This window comes from Populus alba, chromosome 9 (genome assembly GCF_005239225.2).
Source record: "Populus alba chromosome 9, ASM523922v2, whole genome shotgun sequence".
In the NCBI taxonomy this organism is placed as follows: Eukaryota; Viridiplantae; Streptophyta; class Magnoliopsida; order Malpighiales; family Salicaceae; genus Populus; species Populus alba.
In genome coordinates, this window is record NC_133292.1 from 3,489,913 (window position 1) to 3,514,568 (window position 24,656).

General features: G+C 31.7%; 2 protein-coding genes across 2 annotated transcripts; one reads left to right on the forward strand and one right to left on the reverse strand.

Annotated features, from left to right (window-relative positions):
- The first annotated feature begins 14,667 nt into the window (after positions 1-14,667).
- Positions 14,668-15,948, forward strand: LOC118053750 (aquaporin TIP1-2). The gene is made up of 3 exons (XM_035065103.2): positions 14,668-14,892; positions 15,015-15,265; positions 15,358-15,948. Exons 1-3 carry the CDS (start codon positions 14,760-14,762, stop codon positions 15,730-15,732), a joined length of 759 nt encoding a protein of 252 aa, XP_034920994.1. The 5' UTR covers positions 14,668-14,759; the 3' UTR covers positions 15,733-15,948.
- A 4,402-nt stretch (positions 15,949-20,350) lies between these two features.
- On the reverse strand, positions 20,351-21,606 carry LOC118053749 (transcription factor MYB48). The gene is given in 2 exon segments (XM_073411237.1): positions 20,351-21,068; positions 21,359-21,606. Coding segments are annotated over 2 exon segments (723 nt in total). The 3' UTR covers positions 20,351-20,593.
- Between the last annotated feature and the right edge of the window lie 3,050 nt (positions 21,607-24,656).

Here is a 24,656-nt window from a genome sequence, read left to right on the forward strand (position 1 = left end):
CTTTCAGGACCTCTGTCTCTCACTTAAATAATACTCTCTTTTTCTCGTCTCTCTGTCTGTATTTACATGGTCAATGAATTGTAAATCCTGTTAGATTTTGTATTTATATGAAGGCTGTTTTCCTAAAATGTTCTTTTACGCGGTTTTGTACATGTAGTTTTCCTTACGTACCCTTTCCTTTTTTCTATCTCTTTTTTTTTTTCAAAAAAAGTAAATTCCCCTCCGACGGCTCTTTGGGTCCATGAATTATACAAATCAGTTCGAGAATATTAACTAATTACAACAAAAGAAAAAAAAAACTTCCTAAATATTATGAAAGATGAATCCTGGTATCCATGTCCACTTATTAACACTTGAAAAATGAGTTTTTAAACCTTCGCCCTGTGAAATAGCTGGCGTCCCCTTGGCATGCACGCGGGAGGAGATGTGGAATTCTTGGATACATATAGTCATGATGTCTGGGCTACCATTTTATTCATGTGCATAATCCTGCAAGCTTTTAAGGTATTTATTATCTTAGAATTTCTACTACATTCAATGAATTCTTAAGACAAATTATCAACGATTAGCAGTGGTCAGTTGATCATCGGACGACAGATTTAGTTAAAATCGACCAATATATACTTGCTCGGATTTGACCAGTTAACGGGAAGTGTTTACTGATCGGTCAAATGTTGTCAGATAGAACTAAATAGAAAGTCTTACAAAAACATCGGAGAAAATTATGTATATGATAGATTTGTTTTTCCTTAACTGTGAAACCGGTCGATGCTTCAACCTAGTTTGATGGATTCTCATACAACAGAAGTCGAGATTGTTATCGGCATCATTTTTATTTTTATTTTTATTTTTATTTTTCATTATTTATTTTCGAATGGAAATGCCGAGGGTTACTAGCTCCTTGTCTTTTATGAAACATTCAGGGAACACATGCAACGTGAGGCATGTATCGAGGTTCTTATCCGGACCAAAAGTTTTTTTTTTTATTTATTTTCGAGGGAATCTAAAGCGGAAGGTCTAGCTAAATTCTAACGGGAGCCCCAGCAACGTAGTAAGGGTTTTTTTTTTTTAATGTAAATCTGGCATTTAAAAGTTGATTGGATTTTAATTAATAAAACTCTTTTAAAAAATAATATATTTCATTCATAAAAAATTTTATTTAAAAAAAATAAACATCAAATCACTTTAACCGACCACTATTTATCCATGATAAAGGTGAGTTAAGCGTTTAGACACTTTCTCCTGTATTATCTTCCTAGGGGCTAACCTAGAATTCCCTGTGAACTGCCCAAGAAAACTGAAATCACCTATATAATAGTTGACTTATAAATATTTAAATTAATTTACATTTTCTTGATTAATTCTATAAATCTAAAATTAGTAATTATATAAATTTTTAATAATTCTAAAATTTATAATATTCGAATAATTTTTATAAAACATATATATATATTATTCATGACCGTCTACTTTGCTAGCTAGGTAGGGGCCACTGCAGATCTGCCACACAAACAAATATCTTTCAAGCGAAGGTCAGCCATCAACTAATTGGATTGCTATGAAAATTAACCAGGTAAATATAATACATACATCTCAATTGAATTCTTAAAAAAAGAAAAAAGATATTTCTCGACTGAGTCTCCTGAAGTATTCATGATCTTCTCTCAATAATTATCACCATCGACAGAAAACATGAAAGTATTTCATAATGAAGAAATTAATTGCATGGCTATTAGGTCCAAACAAAAACTATTTAATTATTTATTTCTGCATTAAAAAAAAAAGATCGTGTCTAATAATCAATCTGATGAAACCTCATTGTGACAGAGAACATGGATGAAGTATTGATCTTGACAATGAGGGATTTTCCTTCTTTATCCCCGACATGCGGCTTCTGCACTCTTCACATTTTTTTAATTTCCTCTTAATTTACCTTTATTTATTTTATTCTTGAAGAACAATAGCATAGCTCTTATTGCAATATGTGCGAACACCATATATACTACTACTTCATCCTAAATCGTTAGATTAACCATAAATTAAAGATGCCATATCCACTACAATGATTAAAAAAAACTGAAAAAATTAAAAAAAAAAAACTAAAAAAACATAATTGTGAAAAAAAAAACCCGATTAAATCAGTTATAATTTTGAAAAAAACCTACCGGTTCAGTTTTATAAGCTTGAAATTAAACACCGAATCCGAATAAAAAAACCGAGCTAAACCAAAAAAAAAACATAGTCAAACCGAGCCAAAAAAAAACTGAGCCAAACCAAGCTAAAAAATAATAATAAACCAAACAAAACCAGCTTTTATTCTAATAAACCAAACTGAAAACAGTCAATTTAAATCAATTTTAATTTGGTTTTGATTTTTTTAAAAAAATTAATTTAATTATTTTTTTTATAAAAATCAAACCGAAAAAAACATATAACACCCCTCTATCCACAATAAATTATCCATCGTTCCTCAATCAAGCTGGTGGGGCCAAGTATTCTTGTAACATGCAATCGTGGGCGATGATAATTGGATAATATAGTTCTCATAAACATTAAATTAACTTCTTAATCATATATAAGTTTATGGTATTCCTTAGGTAGGACCAGACAAAGCTCCTAATTAATTAATAGCCCGCTTACGACAAAATTGCAAAAAAAATATAATAATTTCGATTATTAGTGCAATGTATCTAACCGCTTGTACTTTGTGCATGTGTGCTTTTATTCTTTATTTGTTGCTTATTCACTTGGTTGTATACACCTGACCATAAATCTGGATCTTTTCGGAATTAATTAATTGTCATATTAAAAAACTTGTTCAGTAAGAAATCGAGAAGATTATTATACCACTCAATCAAGAAATTACATGACTAATTAATTAATTTAATTAGATTGAGGACTAATTAAAATGGGTTATTCTATTAACTATTACCCAAAAAAAGTGGGATATTCTATTTGCGTCTACGTACGTGCGACTAACTGTGCATAAGATTCAGTGCACTGATTTTCTTTTTAATATTTCCTAATTTGGTGATTGGAGTTCTTTTAAAATTTATTCTTTAATATTGTGTTTTGGCTTTGAATTTAGGTTCATAATTTACTTTAATTTTTTTTCATTAGAATATTGAGATGTAAAAAGAAACCACTCCAACATCGATTTATTCTTGATTTTACAGCAAGAAAAAATTCATGTTATTGTTTGCAAGAAAAAAACTCAGCCCCCAATTTAACCAAAATGAGAAAATACAAGGTTTTTCTCTTGTAGTTATTTTTTGAAACGTGCCCTTTTATCTTCACCCTACAAATTTTGGTAAAAGTTATTTTTAATCTTTTTAGTTTGAAGTTCTAACATTTTGGTCTATTTTAGAGAGGATATATGAGTCATAAAAGACAAAAAACAAATTTATTGATTGACCACATTTCGGATAAGAAAAAAATCATTTCAGTATTAATAAGTTTTATGTGATGAAAAAATTATTATTAATGAGGTGTTTTTCACCCTTTATTTTCGCTGGAAAAAATATATCAAGGTTATAAAAAGGATATTTTTTTCTCAGTTTAATTTTGTATTTAAAAAAAAGTAAAGGTTTTTTTTAGATGATGTGTTATTATTTTATTGATATTACAAGGATGTTTGTGGAAATAGATTGAAAAATAAGTTTTTGGATAAAAAACTCTATTTTTTTTTTTAAGCACATTTTTTATAGTAAAAAATTATAAAGGTAAATAACATGTTGTTTGTCTTGGTTAACTAGATCTATTTCTTAACTTCTAACTTAGATTTTAGTTAGCAAGCATTTTTTTTTTATATTTATTGGCCTCTATGATTCATAATTTATTTAATTAAATATCTAAAATAACGTTTTAATTTATAATTAAAATTTTTATATAAAAAACACATTAAAAATGCGAGCATATTTTTTTGTGTGTAAAAATTCTTTTTTTTTTAATCCTAGATTTACGAAGCGGGGGCCAACTTACTAGTAGGTAACCAAGTTATTTGGTTGATTAGACATGATCTATTTTTCTGTGATTATAAAATAATCAAAAAGACAAACGGAAGAGACTGGAGAGGGCACCGTTGTCGGCGCCAAATGTTCGTCCACAAACACAACCTATAAAGTAAATGTTAGTAGCCACGTTATGCAGCCTCCTATAGGGGTATTACAGTAATTATGCAAGATTAACTTTGAAGAAGGGTCCAAAAAAGTGGAGACCAGTTGCCCTTTTACCTTCCTTTAGCTTCCTAACGGATAACGACTTTACCTGTCGACAAATCATGTGAAATCGTGAGGAATTTAATTAAAAAAAGAAATAGAGAGCACGAAACTTGGCGTCGATATTTTATTTTATTTTAACGGTGAAGGTGTTTTTTCTAGCTTAATATATTTATTATTAACTTATTTTAATTAATTTTTTATATTATTATTATTTTAAAAATAAAATAATATTATTTTAATTAAACCAGACAAGTTATAACTTATAAGTTAAAACGAGATTAATAAAAATTAAATTTCATGTTATAGAAGTTGTTACAAAGCCATCATTGATGAATTTTAATATTTTTTATATCAATGAATTTGTAATTATTACTCTATTTAAACCATTTTATTTAAATTCACAACATTATATCGATGCTAGTATTTTTAGATTGATCACATCTCCTCTCAAAATCTCTGAGAATCGGGCTTTCTACTACGCTTTTAAGAGAGGATCCATCACGCTCCGAGCACTTTATGCTCGCATAAGCGCCACCGAAAAGTCATGAACACTTTAAATAATTAAAACCTATAATCGTAGTTAATAGAGGCAACGTCTCTATCCCAGAGTGGGGCCAAGGAGAACTCATCTCGAGCCAATAAGATTGTTCCCGAGCCCCCTTCGCACATGGCCGATTAGACTCCTGAAGCCACAAACGTGCGATGCGTACCCCTCACTGCACGACACTTGGCCTGAGGACGGTCGGCGCTGGCACATGACAAAAGCACTTGACTTTACGGGGTCGCATGTGACCCAGGAGGCTTAACACCGGAGCTGACTCGGCGACTCAAGAAAAAAAACCACAAGAAACTTGATGGGTCGTCTGTTTTTCGGTGTGGGGATCGATCCAGTCTTCGAAGAGGAAAGCAGTCTACAAACGGCATTTGCCGTAGTGGGGAACAAAACAATGAGTGTCATTTTGCTTGCTAGCTAGGAAATGGATGTCATCAATCTCGAATCATGGGTCGTGGCGGCTTCTAGTTAGTGTTCATCCAAGATCCATATGGCTTGTTCTATAGTTTTTTTTTTTTTTTTTTTTTTTTGTGGGACAACACATGAATTATGATGTGGTGCTGTTAATGGCATTTAATCGTCTTAATTTGTAGAGATTAGCAGAGACCACAAGGCTTGAGGTTGACTCTTATGCTTTTCAGAAGGAGAAAACAAGTACTAAAGCACAGAAAAACAGTCATTCTCCTGGTTGATCGGTGCTATTTAAGAAGGGGAGGTACAGTAATTTAGAAATAAAGGAGTCATCGGACAACATCAAGCATGTTTCATGCACGGTAGCAAGTACAGAAACATAGAGAATATATTGAAATAGTATTAAAACTCCCAAAACACTGTAAAACCTTATTATATTTCTACGAAACTGATCTGACTAAATCTAACTCCTTGAAGGGTTTATAATGCATTTTACGAGTTCAAAAAAAAAAAACCCAAAAAAAACAAAAATTAAAACCCTAAAACATAAATAAAATAACGTAAGATATAAAAATAGACAATACAGTTTGAAAAAAAATAATAAAAACAAAATTAATTTAAACAACAAATTTCAAACCAAGGAATTCAACAATTTGATAAACAACAAAGTAATATTCAATATAAAAACAATACGTAAAATCTTCTTTAAAAATTTGAGTTTGATGTGACATATGAATATTTTATTATAGTTATTTTAAATTGTTATTTTGATCTGATTTGATTCATCTAAATCTTTTTTAAATTTAAATTTAAATTTAAATTTTTCTCTTTAATCCATGAAAATATTTTTGAGTTTTCCCTTCAACAAACAATAAAATATATGTGTGAATATAAAAGATGCAAGTTGTCCCTTATGGACGTTATGATCAAAGGGCAAAGCTACCTCATGGAGAGGGGGGGGGGGATTGCATGCCTCTTTGAATTTTTGAATCTCTCCTTCTAATCCTTGTACTTCTCCATGTTTTCATATAGGTCATACTAAAAATGCATGAATTGCCCCCCATATTTTTCTTTTTTCTTGCATATGAAAAGATTTGCCCCCTCATAGCATGCATACACACACACACCCAATTTTTAATTAGTAATTAATAACATTGAATTGATCATAATTCTCTTCTTCATCTGGCTTTTTTCATCTAATTTATTAAATAACTTTAAGACAAGGAAATGAAAGGCTACCCGTTCACATACATGCATGTTTCCTAATTTCCATATTCAATTCCAAGAGGAATTGGAATGTGGAATAAATCTTAGGTTGTCATGATGCTCTGGAAAATAAGCGCATCCAGCCAATTATGCAAAACGCGAACTTCTTCTTTGGTTATGACTTCTAGTTCAGTAGTTGCTATCAACTTCAACAAGTTTTCCTAGTCTTAGCACTCTCCAACTTGCCTTGCTGGGTTATGGAAATGAGAAGGAGAAGAAGGCGTCGTCTTCGAGTTCATCCCTGCTTCCTGATCGCAATCACCGCAAGCCCTAAATGCAAGATACGTGGTTCGGCATAACACAACCATTTAATTTCCATTGTTGTTACTTGTTTCTATCATTCTAATGGTAAAAGGTTGGAATAATTCATATTCTTATATAACAACGATGGTCCTAATTAATAGGACAAATCGAGTCAATAAAATCTTGCAGCAGTGTTTTCATTCTGGAAAAAGATGGACTGAAATGATAATTCTTTTGTTATGATGCTTGATGCATCTTTGCATGGTATAAAAATCAGTTTTTATACTTTTCAAAGCATAGTTGTTAGGCCCGAGTTCCAGGTTTTGACCGAGTCACTAGGTCGCCCGGATCAATTTTTTTTTTAATCAAAACGGTGTCTTTTTAGTTAAAAAAAAAAAAAACAAAAATCAATGGGTTGCAACCGGGTTTTTGACTGGGTCGTCGAGTCAGCCAAGTCACACCGGGTTTTTTCTTTCCTTGTTTTTTCTTCAACGTGATCCGGTTCCAGCCCCGGGTTGGTCGGGTCTCAGGCCGGGCTGAGTTTCAAAACTATGATTCAAAGTTGTTGTCCTGAAAAAAATTTTAGTCTCTTCGTAAAGAATAGGACAAGGTTATCCAATTCTTTGCACAAAAGTTATTATTTATGAAATGACTATAGTATCATTCATATAAAATCATTTTTGTTTTCAAAAAAAGAATCAAAGTAAGAAACAAGCTTAATAAAAAAAGCCCATAAGTTTTTTACTAGTTTTACTCGAGTCATATGTCAACTCAGATTTTTTATAGGTCAAGTCAGGTTAATTATTTTTTTATTTTTTTTAAACTCAAAACTCTATTATTGACTAATCAATTTTATTGATGAGTGGTCACCCAACTCATGGGTCGATTGGGGATAATCCAAGTCATGGTTCAGAAGGGTCACCCTGGGTTTTCTTGGGTAACGCAATGATAAAAATGGTTATTATTATAATTTTAAAACTTGACTTGAGGATTAACTCGGAACAAGGCCTGGGTCACGAGTCAGGTTGACAGTTGACTTGGTTCAATGTAATGATAGAAATGGTTATTATTATAGTTTTAATTCGACTTGGGGGTCAATTTAGGACAAGGTACGGGAAAGTCAACCCAATTTGATTTGGGTCAATATAAAAATAAAAATAATTATTATCATAGTTTTAAAACATGACTCATGAGTCGACCTATGACATAGCTCGAGTTATGGGCCAGAAGGATTAACCTGGGTTGATTTCGGGTCAATATAAAGATAAAAATAGTTATTATCATAGTTTTAAAACCCGACTAGAGTTCAACCTGGGGCAAGGATCGTGTCAAGGATCAGGAGGACCAACCTAGGTTGACTCGGGTCAAGATAAAGTTAAAAGTGATTATTATCATAGTTTTAAAACTTGATTCGAGTGTTAACTAGAGGCAAAGTCCAAGTTAGAGGTAAGGAGGGTCAACCCGAGTTAACCTGGTTTTATTTTTAAAAAAGAATAAAAACAACTTGGTTTTGATTAAAAAAATAATAATAAAAAGAGTCAATGGATTTTTTACCCAGTTTTTGACCGAGTTAGATCTGATAATTCTTTTCTTATTTTTTTTTTAAATCCAGACCTTATTGGGTACTGGGTCGATCTGCCATTCTAGTTTAAATTTTATGACTAGAATTATTATAATATTAATAGTTTCAACATTCAATATAAACTAGAGTGAGAAAACACCATATCTAATTACTTTTAAAAATATATAAGTTTGACAATATACTTATTAATAGTAAACTAGATTTTTCATATTTTATATTGACCTTATATTTGAATACCTAGTTATAATTTACACTTTAGAAATTAGACAAAACATGGGCATTATTGTCATTACAATATGTTCTATCTTATTCAATATTTACCAAATACGAAATAAGATAAATTATGAAATCTAGTTCAATGCACACCAAACACAAGACAATATGATTATTTTTTCAATCCAGTATAATCTAGTCCAATTCAATCTATATTGTTGAGCATATCAAACATTACCAAAGTGTTTAATGAATCCTTTTAATGGTGATATACATGTTAAAATCCAACATATCTCTTAAGCAAATGTATAGAATGCCCCTAATCTGTATTAATGATCAAAAGTTTAAAAAAATAGAAACACTTTATTTACAATTAATTAGAAAAAAAAGATTGTAGAAATAAATTAGAAAAAAAAATAATACACATGTAAAAAACTATTACAGAGCCAAAAAAAAAAAACTCAAAATTTAAATCCATTGTGTGATTATTTTTTTTAATTGATTTTTTTTTTTAATTTTAAGTGTTTGATAATATCTCAAAAATTCAAGTAGTTTAGAAGCAAGAGTTATATATTGAATAATTAGTTAATCTCTTAATTTTAGCAATCTTATCCATTTTTTATGGCTAAGATAACCGGTAACCGGTACTTGATGCCTAGCAAACCAAAATGGTTGGTGGTTGGTATCTGCAAAAAGTCGTCTTTGATAGTTTTTGAAACTCTTATATACTTATTTTTTTTTATAAAGAGAAAATAATGATATTTTAAATAGGGATACTTTGAAAATATATGTGCAATAAAAAATAAAAATTGTGAACTTGAAGTTTAAAGAATTCATGGAGTGTTATATAGTTCATGCCTAGAATGTAATTGTCTTGACAGTATTAATAAAAAAAATATCTCTTACACAAACATTAATAGAATGAAAATATTATAAGCTATTGAAAGATTTTTTACATATTATCTATTACACAATATTAATATAAGATTTAAAATGTAATTAAGCTTATAGAAATTGAGATTTGTTTTTAGACCGAACCTATGAAAGTTGTGTTTTTTCTTTAATTAAGCTGACGAGGGATGAGCTCTTTTCCAATAGAAAACTTATTAGGGTTAAGAACAAATACATTGTTTGAAACCAAGAGTTTTTAAACCTTCAAACGGTCTTGTTAAATTTAAGTTTATCAATTATGTAAACTGAAATAATAGTGGCGAGGTAATGTCACAAAATACTCACCATGGTTCCTCCAGACATGCAGTGAGATGCCGGTAAAAAGGCAACAACTTCAATTATAGTGAATTTTAACCGCATAAAACCTAATAATGATCGCCAAAAAGATCTTACATTTTCAATCCTTAGTTGACTGGCCATACAAATAGTAGGTGTTTGCTTTGACTTAAATTACATCAGTTAGGTTAGCTTTACGGTGTAAAAGCTAGCTCAAAAGTCTCGACACTTTCTTTCTTCTTCTTTTTTCCCGATGTAAACTCACTTAGATGAACGCTTTAAATGGTGTAGGGAGAGTAGGTGGGAGACGGCAAGGAACCAAGCTAGAAGGCATTGTCTCCTCCTTTTCAAATGCTTCAAGTGATAAATATCTGGAAGACACATTTCTGTAATGGGGTTAATTAGTTTTCATATTAATGTATGGAAAATAAAATATATAGAAAATAAAGCTAAGACGTTGACCATACCTAATTGACCTTTTTTTTATTATTAAAACAAACAGGAAAAATTCACTCTAAATTTTCATATAAGGCCGGCACTGTACACTTTTTAATCTCTCGCATGGTTTCAGCCCATGAAGGACTCACTGGGCTCTAATTTATGTTTTGAGGGGACAAAGGCCATGTTCGTGGAGATACTTGTCGGCCCATTTTAGGCATAGGGAGACCAGATTAAGAACCCATCTTTGGCGGAGGGAGTCTATCGCGTGCTCTTGCTGGTCTGCACCCAGATGGGTCGGAATTTTGGTTCTACTTCTCGCCTCTAGGCTAAAGAAAAGATTTTTTTAATTTATAAATATATTAAAATAATATGTATTTTTTTAATTTTTTAAAGTTTATTTCGATATTATCATATTAAAATAATATAAAACTATATAAAAAAATTAATCTAAAAAAACAAATTAAAAATTTTTTAAAAATATTTTTTAAATACAGAAAGAAACACAAGTTTTTTTTAAAGAAAACATTACGTTGAATGTATTATGTTTTGAGTAGGGTAATGCTCTATTTTTTTATTTTTAAAAATTATACTTTATGATAAAGTCAACGTCAATTTTAAATTTCGATTAAAACACCAAATAACCGTGTATATAATATAATCAACTGTCACAAATTTTCTTATCTCTTTACGACGATTAGCAAAGAACAAATCAAACTAATCAAATAGCCAGCGAACGACAACAAAGCTAGAGTAAAGCAAAGTTAGAATCGTTCTTCCATCGCTAAACATATATTTGTTGAGATGTTGAAATAATTAGCCATGGACTTGTCCAGCACATCAAAGAAGAAAGCTCCATATCTCAACAAAACGGTGTCTTATTTTCCTTTTCGCTGAGTAGGGTTTCGATTTGGAGGAAAAAGATGTTCAAAGGGGTGAAGATGGCAATCAATGGTGAAAATGAGTTTAAATCGAATATCCAAGGTCAACCAGGGAAGACACTAAAGAGAAAAGAGTAATATTAACACCAAAACAACAACTTTTAAAGATAAAAAGGTGTTTAAAGAAATTAAAAGGTACAACTTAACTAATGAGGATTCGAGTTTGTTTCCTAAAAGTCATTAGTTTAAGTGTTATAAACCTTAAGGTCACTAGAGATTTACATGATTGATAATTTCATGATCTCGAGGGATTAGTCGAGATGCGCTATAAGTTGACCCTAACATCCATTATTAAAAAAACAAAAAAGTATAAACAAGAACCTAAATGAGAAATTAAATAGAGAAATGAAGGGATATTTTGGTATTACAAAGAAACGATGAAATAAGAAATAGATTTAGGTTTGGTGAAAATTTAAATAAAAAATAAGTGTAGTGAAAAGGGTGGGCTTGTTAATGGAAAAGAGTGACATGTAGCTTATGAAATTTATAGAGGAAATTTATGGATGTTTTTATTTTGTAATAAATGATTACTTTATTTATTTTAAAGCTATTTTATAATAAATAATTATTTTATGCTCCCTGTCTTCTATACTGACAAATTATGTATTAATTTAAAGAAGCAATTACATGTTTCTTACTAATTAATGTGGTGGTCTCACCATTATATAGTACAGGATCACACACAACATTTATTTCTTGTGTCTAATCTCCTTACTTTTAGTTAATAATTTGATTTGTGTATTTGTTGTTGTAGATAGGAGAATTGAAGCTAAGTGCATGCTGAAATGTTAGTTGTTATTTCAAAGAAAAAAAAGTGCAGAAATGGTGACAGTAGGAAGAAGAAGAAGAGTCCATAAATTTGAGTGAAAAAGGATGATAAAATTGATGTTTGTGGGTTTATATTTAACTATTGGTCGATAATAAGATTAAAAAAATACAAAGATGGAGGCACAGGCATAAATAGTGATAGGGAGATGACGAAATGATATCAATGGTAGGAGGGAGTGACAAACTTGTAATATTTCTTTTACAATAAGCTCACAATAGCGAATATTGTGATATATTTTAGACTTTTCTTTGTTGATTAAGTTCATGAATTCCTAACTTGGCATATAAAGTTAAATCAACTTTATAAACATTAGTATATAAATCAAAGAATAGAGAGTGTAACCATGCTCAAAATTTAGGATGATTTCTCATTAATAATAATAATAATAATAATAATAATAATAAGTTATTATTGATGTGTTGCAAGATTTGTTCAAAGATGTGATTATGGGCCCATTGAGCCCAAGTAGAACATGTTGGCAGCCTAAACTTGAGCTTTAGTTCGAAGGCCGACTTTGTTTCAAATAAGGCTGGGCTCAAGATTGGTATTTCTAAACCAAATAATTGGATAACCCTACCCATGGTAACCTCAATTAAAGAATATAGAAATAATTTAGATTGTAATAGTATTCTTTTTAGTCCTTTAATATTTTTTATTAATCTAACTATTTTATTTCAATCTCATCTTTTTATATTATATTGACTTTGATTTGAGTTTAATAACTTATTTTGATTTATTTTTTATATATAGTTATTACTCAGCCCTTCATAATACTTTTTTTACTTTGTTTTTAAGTAATATCATTCTGTTTTTTTAAATAATAATTACTATATAATTAAATAAAATAAAAGATTCTAAAAATTAAAATTATTAAACTTAATCAGGTTTATAATCCGCGTTATGAATTTAACAAATAAACTTGAGTTGATTAAAGATATTGTGGTCTATATATATATATATATATATATATATAAAAGCTAGAATGAAATTTTTTTTAATTAGATAGATGCATTTTTTATCCTTATTTTAAATTGTTAATTTTTTTATATTTGTTTTTGTTGTATTTGATTTTTATCAAATAAATAAAATATAAAATTTATATTTTTCTGATGGAAAAAAAATAATAAGAGAGGGAGGATAAAGTGTTTTCCAGGCAGCCCACCTAGCCGTCCAGAGATTAATAAATTTAAGCACATAAGATTAGAAAATAAAAAGGAGATGGAAACCTGACAGTGATATTCCAGGACAAGATGAAATCATACGGAAACCAAGATTATTAAAAGCATGGATTAATGACATGATGGCATTGGAATGATTATCAAACATTAATGAATATGGTCGGTTCAATTTTAATCGTTTATGCTTATGTATCCAAATGTAAATGCCGAGCCCACCGTTGCCCTTAGTACCCACTTTTCTATTTATTTTAACAGCTCATTTGATCCTTTCTTTCTCCATTTCTCAATAAATATTACGTGTAATTAAGAAAAAGTTAAATATAAGAATTTATAGTGTTAAAAGAATAATTAATAATATTATATTAGTTCTTTCATAGATTTGAAGATAGAAACATATACAATAAGAAGAGACAAATCATTGATGCGGATATTTTTATTATTTTTAATGAATTATAATTTTTTTTTTAAAATATAAAAATATCACTATTTATCTCTCAGCATCATAATTTCCTGTGAAGAATTTTAAATTTCTTTTTTATTTTTGTATAAATAACATTCCTTAGAAACTGAAAATTGTGAAAGACATGTTAATTAATTATTTTCCAAAACATTTATCATTTAATATTGTTATAAAGTGCGGTTAAAACTAAATTTTGCCTTAATTATAATTTTTTTAAAGTATTTTATTAATTAATACACACTACAATTTTATAAATGTTTAGTTAATTAATTAGTACACATGTATGTTTGGAAGTGTGGTTGTGGTTGTTTTTCAAAGTATTTTTTATACCGAAATGCATTAAAATAATATTTTTTTATTTTAAAAAATTATTTTTAAGATCAACGTGTTAAAACGATCCAAAATGCATAAAACAAAATTAAATTTTAACAAAAAAATAAAATTTAAATTTTTTGAAAACTGGTGCAAATGTCCTCCCACTAAAAAGTTTCTCTTAAAACATTATTTATGAAAAAAAGTAATTTATAATTTTTTTTTAAAACCTAATTTTTCAAATCATAACCAAGTTTAAGTTTAATTATGTAGTAACAACATTAATATTTTTCCTAATCCAAGTCCCACCATTTCGTTTCTTCATCGTTTTTTTTTCTCTGTATTTGAGATTGTCACGACACTTTCAACTGATCCACTCGATTGGACTACAGCTCCACATCACATTACACATCGTAGCTCAATTGGTGATATCATCCCAAAACAAAACCAACTTTATTAACAATAATTAAGCTTGATTAGTGAATGAAAATGAAGGCAGCGCAACTATCCCAACCGTCCACGTCACCCTAATAAACAAATCCAATGGGCGGTCATTCGACAATCACTGCAGGACCCACCATCTACCAGCTATTGGTCGGTGATGAGAATTTCTCCACCCTCGATTGGCCGGTCTATGTCACATTAGCCATACACGTGGTGAAATAGCAACAAAATGGAAGGTGGCTGCCAGAAAGGAGATCTTAAGAAATCAAGATGTAACCGGATATAACCGGTTCATGGCTGTTCCATTAGATATTGAGACCTCCTTAGTCCTCTATATATAATGTCACCAAGGGATCATCAGCTTCAGAGACAAGAGGGAAAAAACAAATTTTAAGGCTGTCTGAAATCAGGCTTGAAGGTGTAGAGTTAATTAATTTTAAAAATGGCAATCACTAGCATTGCGTTCGGATCTCCTGCAGAGGTCGGCCAGATTGATGCGCTCAGGGCAGCCTTAGCAGAGTTCATTTCCATGCTCATTTTTGTCTTTGCGGGAGAAGGCTCTGGCATGGCTTTCAGTAAGAACATATTAATTCCCTACTCTCTCTTTTTCCCAGCTCAATTTAGATTGATTACACATTAATGTTCTGGATATGAGAGATTCTATTTATAAATAATCAAAATGATGGATGTTTTCCAGACAAGCTTACCGACGATGGCTCATCAACACCGGCCGGGCTAGTAGCGGCGTCGCTGGCTCACGCTTTTGCACTCTTTGTTGCGGTTTCAGTCGGTGCCAACATTTCCGGCGGGCACGTAAACCCTGCTGTTACATTCGGTGCCTTCCTTGGTGGCCACATAACATTCATTAGAAGTGTTCTGTACTGGGTTGCCCAGTGCCTTGGATCTGTAGTTGCCTGTTTGCTTCTTAAGCTTGCAACTGGTGGACTGGTATGGATTTTAATTACTCCATCGCTAGCTCTATATTATTGTTGATTTATATGGTATTTACTGAACCATGTTTAATTCTTTTCGTGTTACAGGAAACATCAGCCTTCTCTCTATCATCTGGAGTTGGTGTATGGAATGCGGTTGTTTTCGAAATTGTGATGACCTTTGGTTTGGTTTACACTGTGTATGCAACAGCTGTAGACCCGAAAAGGGGTGACATCGGGATAATTGCACCCATCGCTATTGGTTTCATCGTGGGTGCTAACATTTTAGCTGGTGGTGCTTTTGATGGTGCATCCATGAACCCCGCAGTCTCCTTTGGACCAGCAGTCGTGAGTTGGACATGGGACAACCACTGGGTCTACTGGCTCGGTCCATTCGTTGGCTCTGCAATTGCTGCCATTGTCTACGAGGTCTGTTTCATTAGCCCAGCCACACACGAGCAGCTCGCCTCTTCAGACTTCTAAGAAGATGAAAACATACATGCTTTGGATGAAACAGGGTTGAAGGTTTAGATGATGTTGGTGTTGTTGCGTTGTTTATAATCTGGTTTTTCTGTTATTATTCGATTCCAGTTACCTTTGTCTTGTTTTTCCTTGAGAATCTCCCACTTGTGCCCGCTCGACATGGTTTAGGTGAATGCTTCCACTTCGATTGAGACAATTGCTCGGAAATTGATCCTACATTTTTGTCTTGTGAAATTGAGTAAATTAAAGAAAGTACTAAAGTCTAAAACACTATTAGAAAACCTGTTAAGTGATCAGCCCAAAGGCCCCAAACACAGTGGAATAAGAATAAATTCAGTAGGGGTGGCCAAAAAAATCGATAAACCGATTAAACTAAAAAAACCGAACAAAAAAAAACCCGATTAAAAAATCACAAAAAAGTTCCGGTTCGGTTCAGTTTCGGTTTCTAAAGTCTGAAATCGATTGAACCGAACCAAACCGAACCGGTTCAACTAGGCCAACACTAAAATAAAAAAAGTATAAATAGGAAATGTTTTAACCCTAAACCTAAAGTAGCATTCCTAAACATAAAACTAATCGCCGCTCTCTGCATCTCTCCCTTCCATTATCTCCTTCTCTGGATCTTTAACAAATCCTTCCTTTGCCTTTGTTCTCTGCATCTCTCAATTCTCTCATTCTCTGGATCTTCTGCAAGTCCTCCCTTTGTCTTTGCTCTCTGCATCTCTCCTTCTCTAGATCTAAACCAGCAAACCCCCCCACAAGCACACACACGAACACCTACTTGATAAACCTCACAGACAAACTTTTCCTCGACTTTTTCTTTTTCTTCATCAAACTCGAACGAGCTTCTAAACCAGCAACCCCCCCCCCCAAGCACACACACGAACACCTACTTGATAAACCTCATAGATAGACTTTTCCTCGACCTTTTCTTTTTCTTCATCAAACTCGAACGAGCTATGGTTGTGCCATGGCTAATGTACAGATTCTTCAGTTGCTATTGAAGCTTTCATGCGATAACAAAAAAAATCGAGACAATCCTTTACATGTAAAAGGTTGTACCATGGCTGATGTACAAATTTTTGATAAGGATTGGGTTGCTAAAAGCAAACCCCTGTTTTGGCTTGATAAAGATTGGGTTGTTAAAAGCAAACCCTTGTTTTGGCTTGTACAGATTCTTGATGCTTGATAAGGATTCAAACCCCTGTTTTGGCCTGTATAGATTCTTGATAAGGATTGGGTTGCTAAAAGTGAACCGAATCGACCGGTTTGGAAGGGGAAAAAACCGAACCGAATCGAAATTAATCGGTTTAAACCGGTTTTCGGTTCGGTTCAAAAAACTTAAAAAAAAAAAAAAATTTGGTTTGGTTGTTTATTTTGGTCCAAAACCGAATCGAACCGAAAATGCTCAGCCCTAAAATTTAGTATGGATTACAATATTCAAGTAATTATATTCATGCGCAGGCTTATCCTGAAAAGCTCGTATAACTGGGCTTTTAATTTTTTATTCTTTGCAATTGTAGTAGCTAAAAAATTAAGAATTAAGTTTTTTTTATTATTTTAAAACCTATTTTCAACCTATTTTTAACTTAAAATACCTATAAAAATATTGTAGCAACTATTGTAAATTTATCTATGGCTTCAAAAATCAAAATCAACCCTAAATTAAAAATCAAACCGAGCTTTAATATGTTTTTTCACAAATTTGAAATGTAAACAACATCTAATATAAACTCCTATCATCAAATAAAATCTGTTGACATAAATATAATCTATTTTGGTGACTTAAATTTATGTCAACGACACTTTTATCTATCTAACTTCCGAATCTGGTGAGCTTTCTCTTTTTTTTTTTCTTTTTTTTAATCTCAAATAGGGACTAAAAAATAAACAAAATAAACGTTTGTATCAAATTGAATTGGAAAAAATATTGAGGTGCTGAAATTATATAATTTATGTGATTTTTAAAGTCGAAGGATCAAAGTGCATGTTTTACAAAACTTATGACGCTCCCATGTTTGATATCTTTTTTATTTTAGTCCCTCTTTTTTCAATCTCATCATTTCATAAGAAATCAAAATCAATTAGTCTTCAATTTGGACTGTATCATTGAAAAAAAAAAGTTTGAGGAGCAACTTGAAAAAACAAAAAAAAATTGCATAGCCCATCCACACTAATACATGAGATATGAATAATAGTGTTTTACACAATAAAAAAAATCCAACTCCTTTTAGTGTTCTAATAATAATAATAATAATGATAATAATAATGTGTGATTTGCTTGTATGTAAATTCATTTTATTTATAAATAAATAAATAAATAATAAGATTGAAAAACTAACATATCAAATCTCCAGCAGAAGTATAGGCTCCACTGAATGAGTGAGTAGAAAAGAAGCAAACAAGAATTAGAGAGAGAGAAACTACTCTGTCATAAAAAATTAGAGCCTGTTTATTTCTGCGTTTTAAAAATGCTTTTGAAAAAAATTTAAAAAAAATTTATTTTTTTTATTAACTTCAAATTAATATGTTTTTAGTGTTTTCAAATCATTTTAATGTGCTGATGTCAAAAATAATTTTTAAAAAATAAAAAAAAAATATATATTTTGATATAAAAAGTTATTTAAAAAACAACTATAATCATACTGTAGAATAAATTCTAAATAGCACTTCATTCTGAGTGAGTTTATTTAAAGGAGGAGTCCATAGAAGAAAAAAGAGAGAGAAGCAATTATTACTTTCTAAAACAAATTATAATGGACTGAGCTGACCATTTCTAATTTATGGCCCAGTTCTTTTTATATTGGGTCCAATGGGCCTCTCACTTTGCATCTACTTTCTTTCTTCTTCATCTTTTTTTTTTAAAAAAAAAACATATTTCTTAATAATCATCATTAAGGGAGACCCTTTTAACATTTCAGAAATACGTATTTTTTATTTTCTTCATTCAATGGTAAAGAGTATTTTCCAATCAATTTACACATTATCAAGATTATATTTTTATTCACGTAAAATTAAAATATATTCTCAAATTGATTCAATCCATTCAAAGTAATTTAACGAGATTATGGAGATAAGAGTTAAACAAAATCCCACAAGCAATAGCATGAGGGCTTGCTGTGTTTATTTCAGGGCACTATAATTATAGTGATTCCAAATTACAAATTATCAAATATATTTATTTATTATATCTCAATAACTTATGATCTTGTCACTTATACCTCCAATGTTTTTGTTTTCAAGTGTTTTTTTTTTTTTAAAAACATATATCTTGAAAAAACATTAAATTAATGAATATTGGGAGGGTTAAGAGATTGCAGGGAACTTGTTATAATTTCAAGGAATGCATAAGATTTTACTATTTCCAGCCATACACAAAAAGATGAAATGTACAGCTAGTCGGAGAAAAATGAAGGAATATACTGCAGATAGTGGCAAAAAGTGTGGCACTGTAAGATGGACATGTAGCCATTGGTGGGGGAAGGTGAGAATCATTCATAGCATCCCTTTCTCTGTGGAAGAACCTCAGCAATTAAAGTTCTGAAAGTGAACGTTCTGCTTGAAATGATTCAAAAGAAGAAGATCATCACTCGTGTATAGAGTTTGAGCATATAATTGATCATATCTGCTTCCCCGTTGAAAACCTGGAAAGCTCATGATTCATTCTAAGCCTTCATCAATGGCCAGTCCAGTCGTTTTACTCCGTCTCCTCTGTCGAGGATTGGATGATCTTGCTAGTGCGCTGTTGACATTAGTGGCCTAGCGGGGCCTGCGCAATGGAAGATGGACATTTAAATCAAACTCGGTGCCATGAAAGCGTCCATTCATTTTCCTGTTCCTTTTGCTATATTGCTTCATTGGATGAAAGACTGAATGTGAAGATAATCTAAAAAAATAGACTTATTAATGGATTTGAAAAGCTGAGCACTAAGCCATTATATTATTCCGGGAAGATAGATAGCAGCATTATCGGGACCATTCTAAAGCTGAGCAGCCCATAAGATCAATCGTTTCTAAATGTGGCAGCTCATTTGTTCTTTTTTTTTTATATTTCAAAAAATAATTTTTATAAAAATAATTTTTTAAAAATAAAAAAATATTTTTTTAATTAATTTTTAAATAAAAAATTTATTAAAAAGCAACCACCAGGATCAAACGGACCAGCCGCCCTTCCCTTCAAAATTAAGCACAGGTAATGATTTTTAAACCGTGCATTTGGAGGCTGGAGGCCTGGAGATAGTGAAAGCAAAGCTATTCATGACTCATAATTCAATTCCAAGAAAGCTTGTGGGGGCCTGATGTTTTTTTCTGCAAGAATATTGATGTGAAGAATGATTTCTTTTAGAATATGCAGAGGATAGATAAGAATTGACGAATAGAAGAATATTTGTTTCCCACGAAAGATTATGAAGGACATTGAGTATGGTCTGGCATCGCTATCGAGTCTGGGGTTTTGGGTGAAGAACTGTATATATGGTAGTACCTGGAAATCAAATCCAGGACCGAGCATAGTAATTGTTACAGATGAAATGGATCGGGTGTTCGAGGGTTAATCTCCAGTCTTTTTTATCATGAGAAGTGCTTAGATTTCCAATCGAATAGGATGCTGAGATGCTGATTGAACCAATTTTCATGCAGCAGAAACTTGGAATTCGAAATTGATGCTTATACATTGTTGAACATGATGATCTCCTCATAGAAGATTTGACAGGGTTATCTTTTCCTAGATGAAAAGTGAAAACACACAAAACACTTGGACAGGTTACCCATAAAATAGCTCGGAGAAACTCATGCTATACAGGTCAGAGTTTCCTCGGAGAAATATCACATATATGGACAAATTTAAATAAAGAATTTCTGATTAGCCTGTCAAAAGCATAGTGCCGTCGTCGTAAGGGAGAAACATCTTGCTCTCTTCAACAGAAATGCTCCAAAGCATGTCTGGGCAATATTCCCACAGTGGAGAAGCCAGCGAAGGATAAGAAAAATTGCAACCTTCTTCACTAAACCCATCACAAACTGGTTCAATAGTGTTTTCAATGTCTCTCCAGATGTCATCCATCGAGTATCCCTTTTCTTGCACTGCCTCTCCGTTTTTTCCTGCTGAAGCAACTTGTTCAAGCCCCCCTGTGTCGTAAAAACTTGCGTCTCCAGTTCCTGGAGGAGATGATGAATTCATTGTAGTGATATTTGATGAAGAGGAACAGTTTGAAGATGACAGTGAAGGGGACACGACGCTCTTCCTTTCTTGAGCCTTCTTCCGCGTATGAGTCCTCCAATAGTTCTTTATTTCATTATCAGTTCGCCCCGGTAATTTGCGAGCAATTCTTGACCACCTGCACAAGATTTTGTACCATAAAAAATACTTAATAATATGAACAGCGCTATCAGAGATTCCGAGGACAAAACGAGATGGTTGTTAAGATTTATACTAAAACTGTACATAGCATAGAAGGGAAGTCACGAGGCGAGGATCAGAATCCGAGTGTAAGTTAGAATCGGAAAAGTTTCCAGTAATATATCTCTGGTGATCATCATGGAGGCAGAGGCAATAAACAGTAAATAAAAGAACGGATTGTGAAAAAAAAAAAAAAAAAAAAGGGAAACTTCCGATCCTATTTCAAACCTATTTCCCCATCTGGCGTGAAGTTCCAGGACAAGTCTTTCTTCTTGAGGTGTCATCTTTCCTCTTTTAAGACCAGGGTGGAGATAATTAACCCATCGCAACCTGCAACTTTTTCCTGTTCTGTTCAAACCTACAACAAAACCAGGTGGTTAAAGGTGGTTCCTTTACAAAACCACCCATCGCCATATGCATACCTATATTTGTCTCCCGCCACCTTCAAACCTGATACTTTTGCTATAAAATCCCATCGTCGATCTCCAAATAAGTTCACGAAGTTGATCAGTAGAATGTCCTCCTGTTCTGTCCATGGACCCTTCCGGGTTTCGTCTTGCATCATTTTCATTTTTCTCCCTCTTGCTTTTTTCTCTCTGTCTCTCTCCGACCTCTAGTCCACCCACTTACTCGTACTTGGGGCGATCTAGTTGTACACTACTCTTATTTATACAAGCGATTTAGCACCAGTGGAAGACTATGTGACAAGTTTTAGTTATTACTGGTTAAATGACCGGCGCGATGCCGCGGGTCAATTATTTTTTACATTTCAAAAAAAGCTAAAATCTAAAAATGTTAGGTTTTTCTACAAAGTTATACTCAATAGTTTTAGGTTTAGTTGCAACACCTAACCCAATAATAACATCTATGATATTAATAATAACATTAAATTTGCATGACCCAAATTTAAGTGGGTTTGGCTGCAATACCAGACCCAATAGCATTGGATGTGGGTCTGGTTGCAAGGTCGTATGATAAAAGTGTGATAATTAAATAGATTAATTAAAAATAAAAAAACAAAGAAAAAAAACTAATGAAGAAAAAGAAAAAAAATATGAATTAACTGGGTTAAATCGTTAAACCTTAGATTCGCGTTGTAAAAGTTTGATAACTAAACAGGAAAAAAAAAATTAATGGGTTAACCCAGAATTAATCGGGCTAACCCGTCAAACCTGGTTAACCCGTCAAACCCGAAATCCGTGTCATGAAAGTTTGATAACTAAATAGTAAAAAATTTAACATTAACAATTTAAATTAAACAAAAAAATTAATTAAAACAAAAAAACAAAAGGCATCAGCCTTTTCATTGTGGACTGCACTGTGCAGTTCATAGTAAAAGACATAAAAAAAAAAAAAAACTAAAGGCATTAGCCGAGAACTACATAGAAAAAAAATTGATATAAATTAATTAAAAAGAAAAAAAACCTCTATGAAGTAAAAAAAAAAAATAGAAATAAATTTAACATTAACAAACTAAACTAAATGAAAAAAAAAAATTAAAAAGCAAAAAAAAAAAAATTCAAGTTAACTCGTCAAACCAGGTTAACCTATTAAACCCGGGATCCTTGTCATGAATGTCTGATAACTAACTAAAAAAAATGAACGTTAACAAATTGAACTAAACGAAAAAAATAATTAAATAGAAAAAATCTGGGTTAACTCGTCAAATCATGTTAACTCGTTAAACTCAGGATCTGTGTCATGAAAGTTTGATAATTAAATAAAAAAAATTAACATTAACAAACTAAATTAACTAAAAAAAATTATGAAAATAAAAAAACAAAAAAAATGATAATCATCATTTTGCAATCTTCACCCTCCATTTGGTATGCGCATGCTCGTTCTCTGATACGCACCTAATGCATTTGATGTCAGCCACTATAGGCAACAGCCAGAGTAAAGTATTTGATATGTTGACGTAACTTTCATATTCACCTCTTGTTCTAATAGCAATTGCTAAATTATCACCCCCGCGGTGTCTTACCTGCCTACTGGGCTTGCAGGATGTTCAGTGGGCCCGGGGAATAGTCGTGGTGCGCGTAAGCTGGCCCGGACACCCCGGGTTACCAAAAAAAAAAAAAAAAAAATTGCTAAATTATCACAGCACTCCATGTTTGTCTCGTGAATTATGCATTTTCATAGTAGGTAATTAGGAGCATTGATTTTCTTTTCTGGTAATTTATACAGTCGGAAATTGATGCCTGTTTCTGTGCATGTGCGCAAGCCAACTGGCAGCAGAGTCAGAGTTTTTCGTGTAAATATTTGAACTAGTATTAGCCATGGATTATAGATTAGCGTGATAAAGCCCGGTTGGAACCGTGTTTTGCTTCGTTTACAGAGTGTTGAAAGTGTTTAGTTAATCAACATATATTATTATTTCTTTTGAAACATTGATTATGGAAAAACTATAATTTATAACTATTCTAGAATATACATTTTCAAACCACCAAACTCCCATAATCATCATATGTTGTAATAATTCTTGCTTGTTATAAAGTGGTGAAAGGAGTAATAAGCGTCAAAGAGAACAACTCCACAAAAGGAGGACGACCTCAGGATATGATTGGATAAAAGGGAATAAGGTGATAGAATAGGATATTTAGATAAATTTTTAGGATATGATTTATATTATTTTTTTAATATATATTCTCGAGTGAAAATTTTTTGAGTTTGAAATTTATACATGTCTATATTACCTTGTACTTAATTTTTATCAAATAAATAGAAATAGTAAAATTTGAACTCGTAACTACTAGGTCATGAAGGCTCTGATATCATGTTAAAATACCATCTTAATTCAAAAACTTAAATTTTTAGATAAAATTTTAAGAAATGAATTTATAACTTTAGTAAAGATTATGTTAGTTAGACATTTTCAAACTCATAATTTAAAGAATCTCTCTTTTTGGTACCGTGTGCTAATAATAAATCTGCTTGCGAGTAAATTTGTCAAGCCAGATTCGGTCCATTTCTCATAAAGAAGCATATATATATTAAATCACTACCAAACCTCCTGTTATGATCTCCATTTATCAATCATATGAACCTCAATTATCAATCACTAGACATGATTGGAGAGTGTGTGTGTGTGTATATATTCTGTCTCATTCTCCGTTTAAAGGGCAAAGAGCCTAGCTAAGGAAACTTATTTTTAAGATCAGCACAATATCAAAGCCTGTATGGATCGCCGAATTTAAATAAAATTACAAATCGTCAACGATCTAGATGTGTTGTTACCCCATACGTGGGCATTCTAGACTTTCAATGCTAACTTAATGATTTAAACCAAACTCATATTGGTTTTGCTAAAATGAATTTGACGTACTAATTAAGGATTTTTTTTTTTAATGCATAGCTTTATGTTAACTATTATAATTTAATTTTTCATTTGACAATTGAATGAGACCGAAAATCTTCTAAAAAATTTTAAAAGCCTTGTTTTTTTTAGGGTTAAAATTTTATAGTGATTTAGCGTTAATAAAGCTTTCAAAGAAGTCCTAAAACTTACTAGCTAGTAGTGATATGC

Coding starts and splice junctions, on each gene's coding strand:
- LOC118053750 (XM_035065103.2), top strand. CDS start 14,760: ATGGCAATCACTAGCATTGCGTTCGGATCTCCTGCAGAGGTCGGCCAG. Junction 14,893..15,014: donor AGGCTCTGGCATGGCTTTCA/GTAAGAACATAT, acceptor GATGTTTTCCAG/ACAAGCTTACCGACGATGGC. Junction 15,266..15,357: donor AGCTTGCAACTGGTGGACTG/GTATGGATTTTA, acceptor TTCGTGTTACAG/GAAACATCAGCCTTCTCTCT.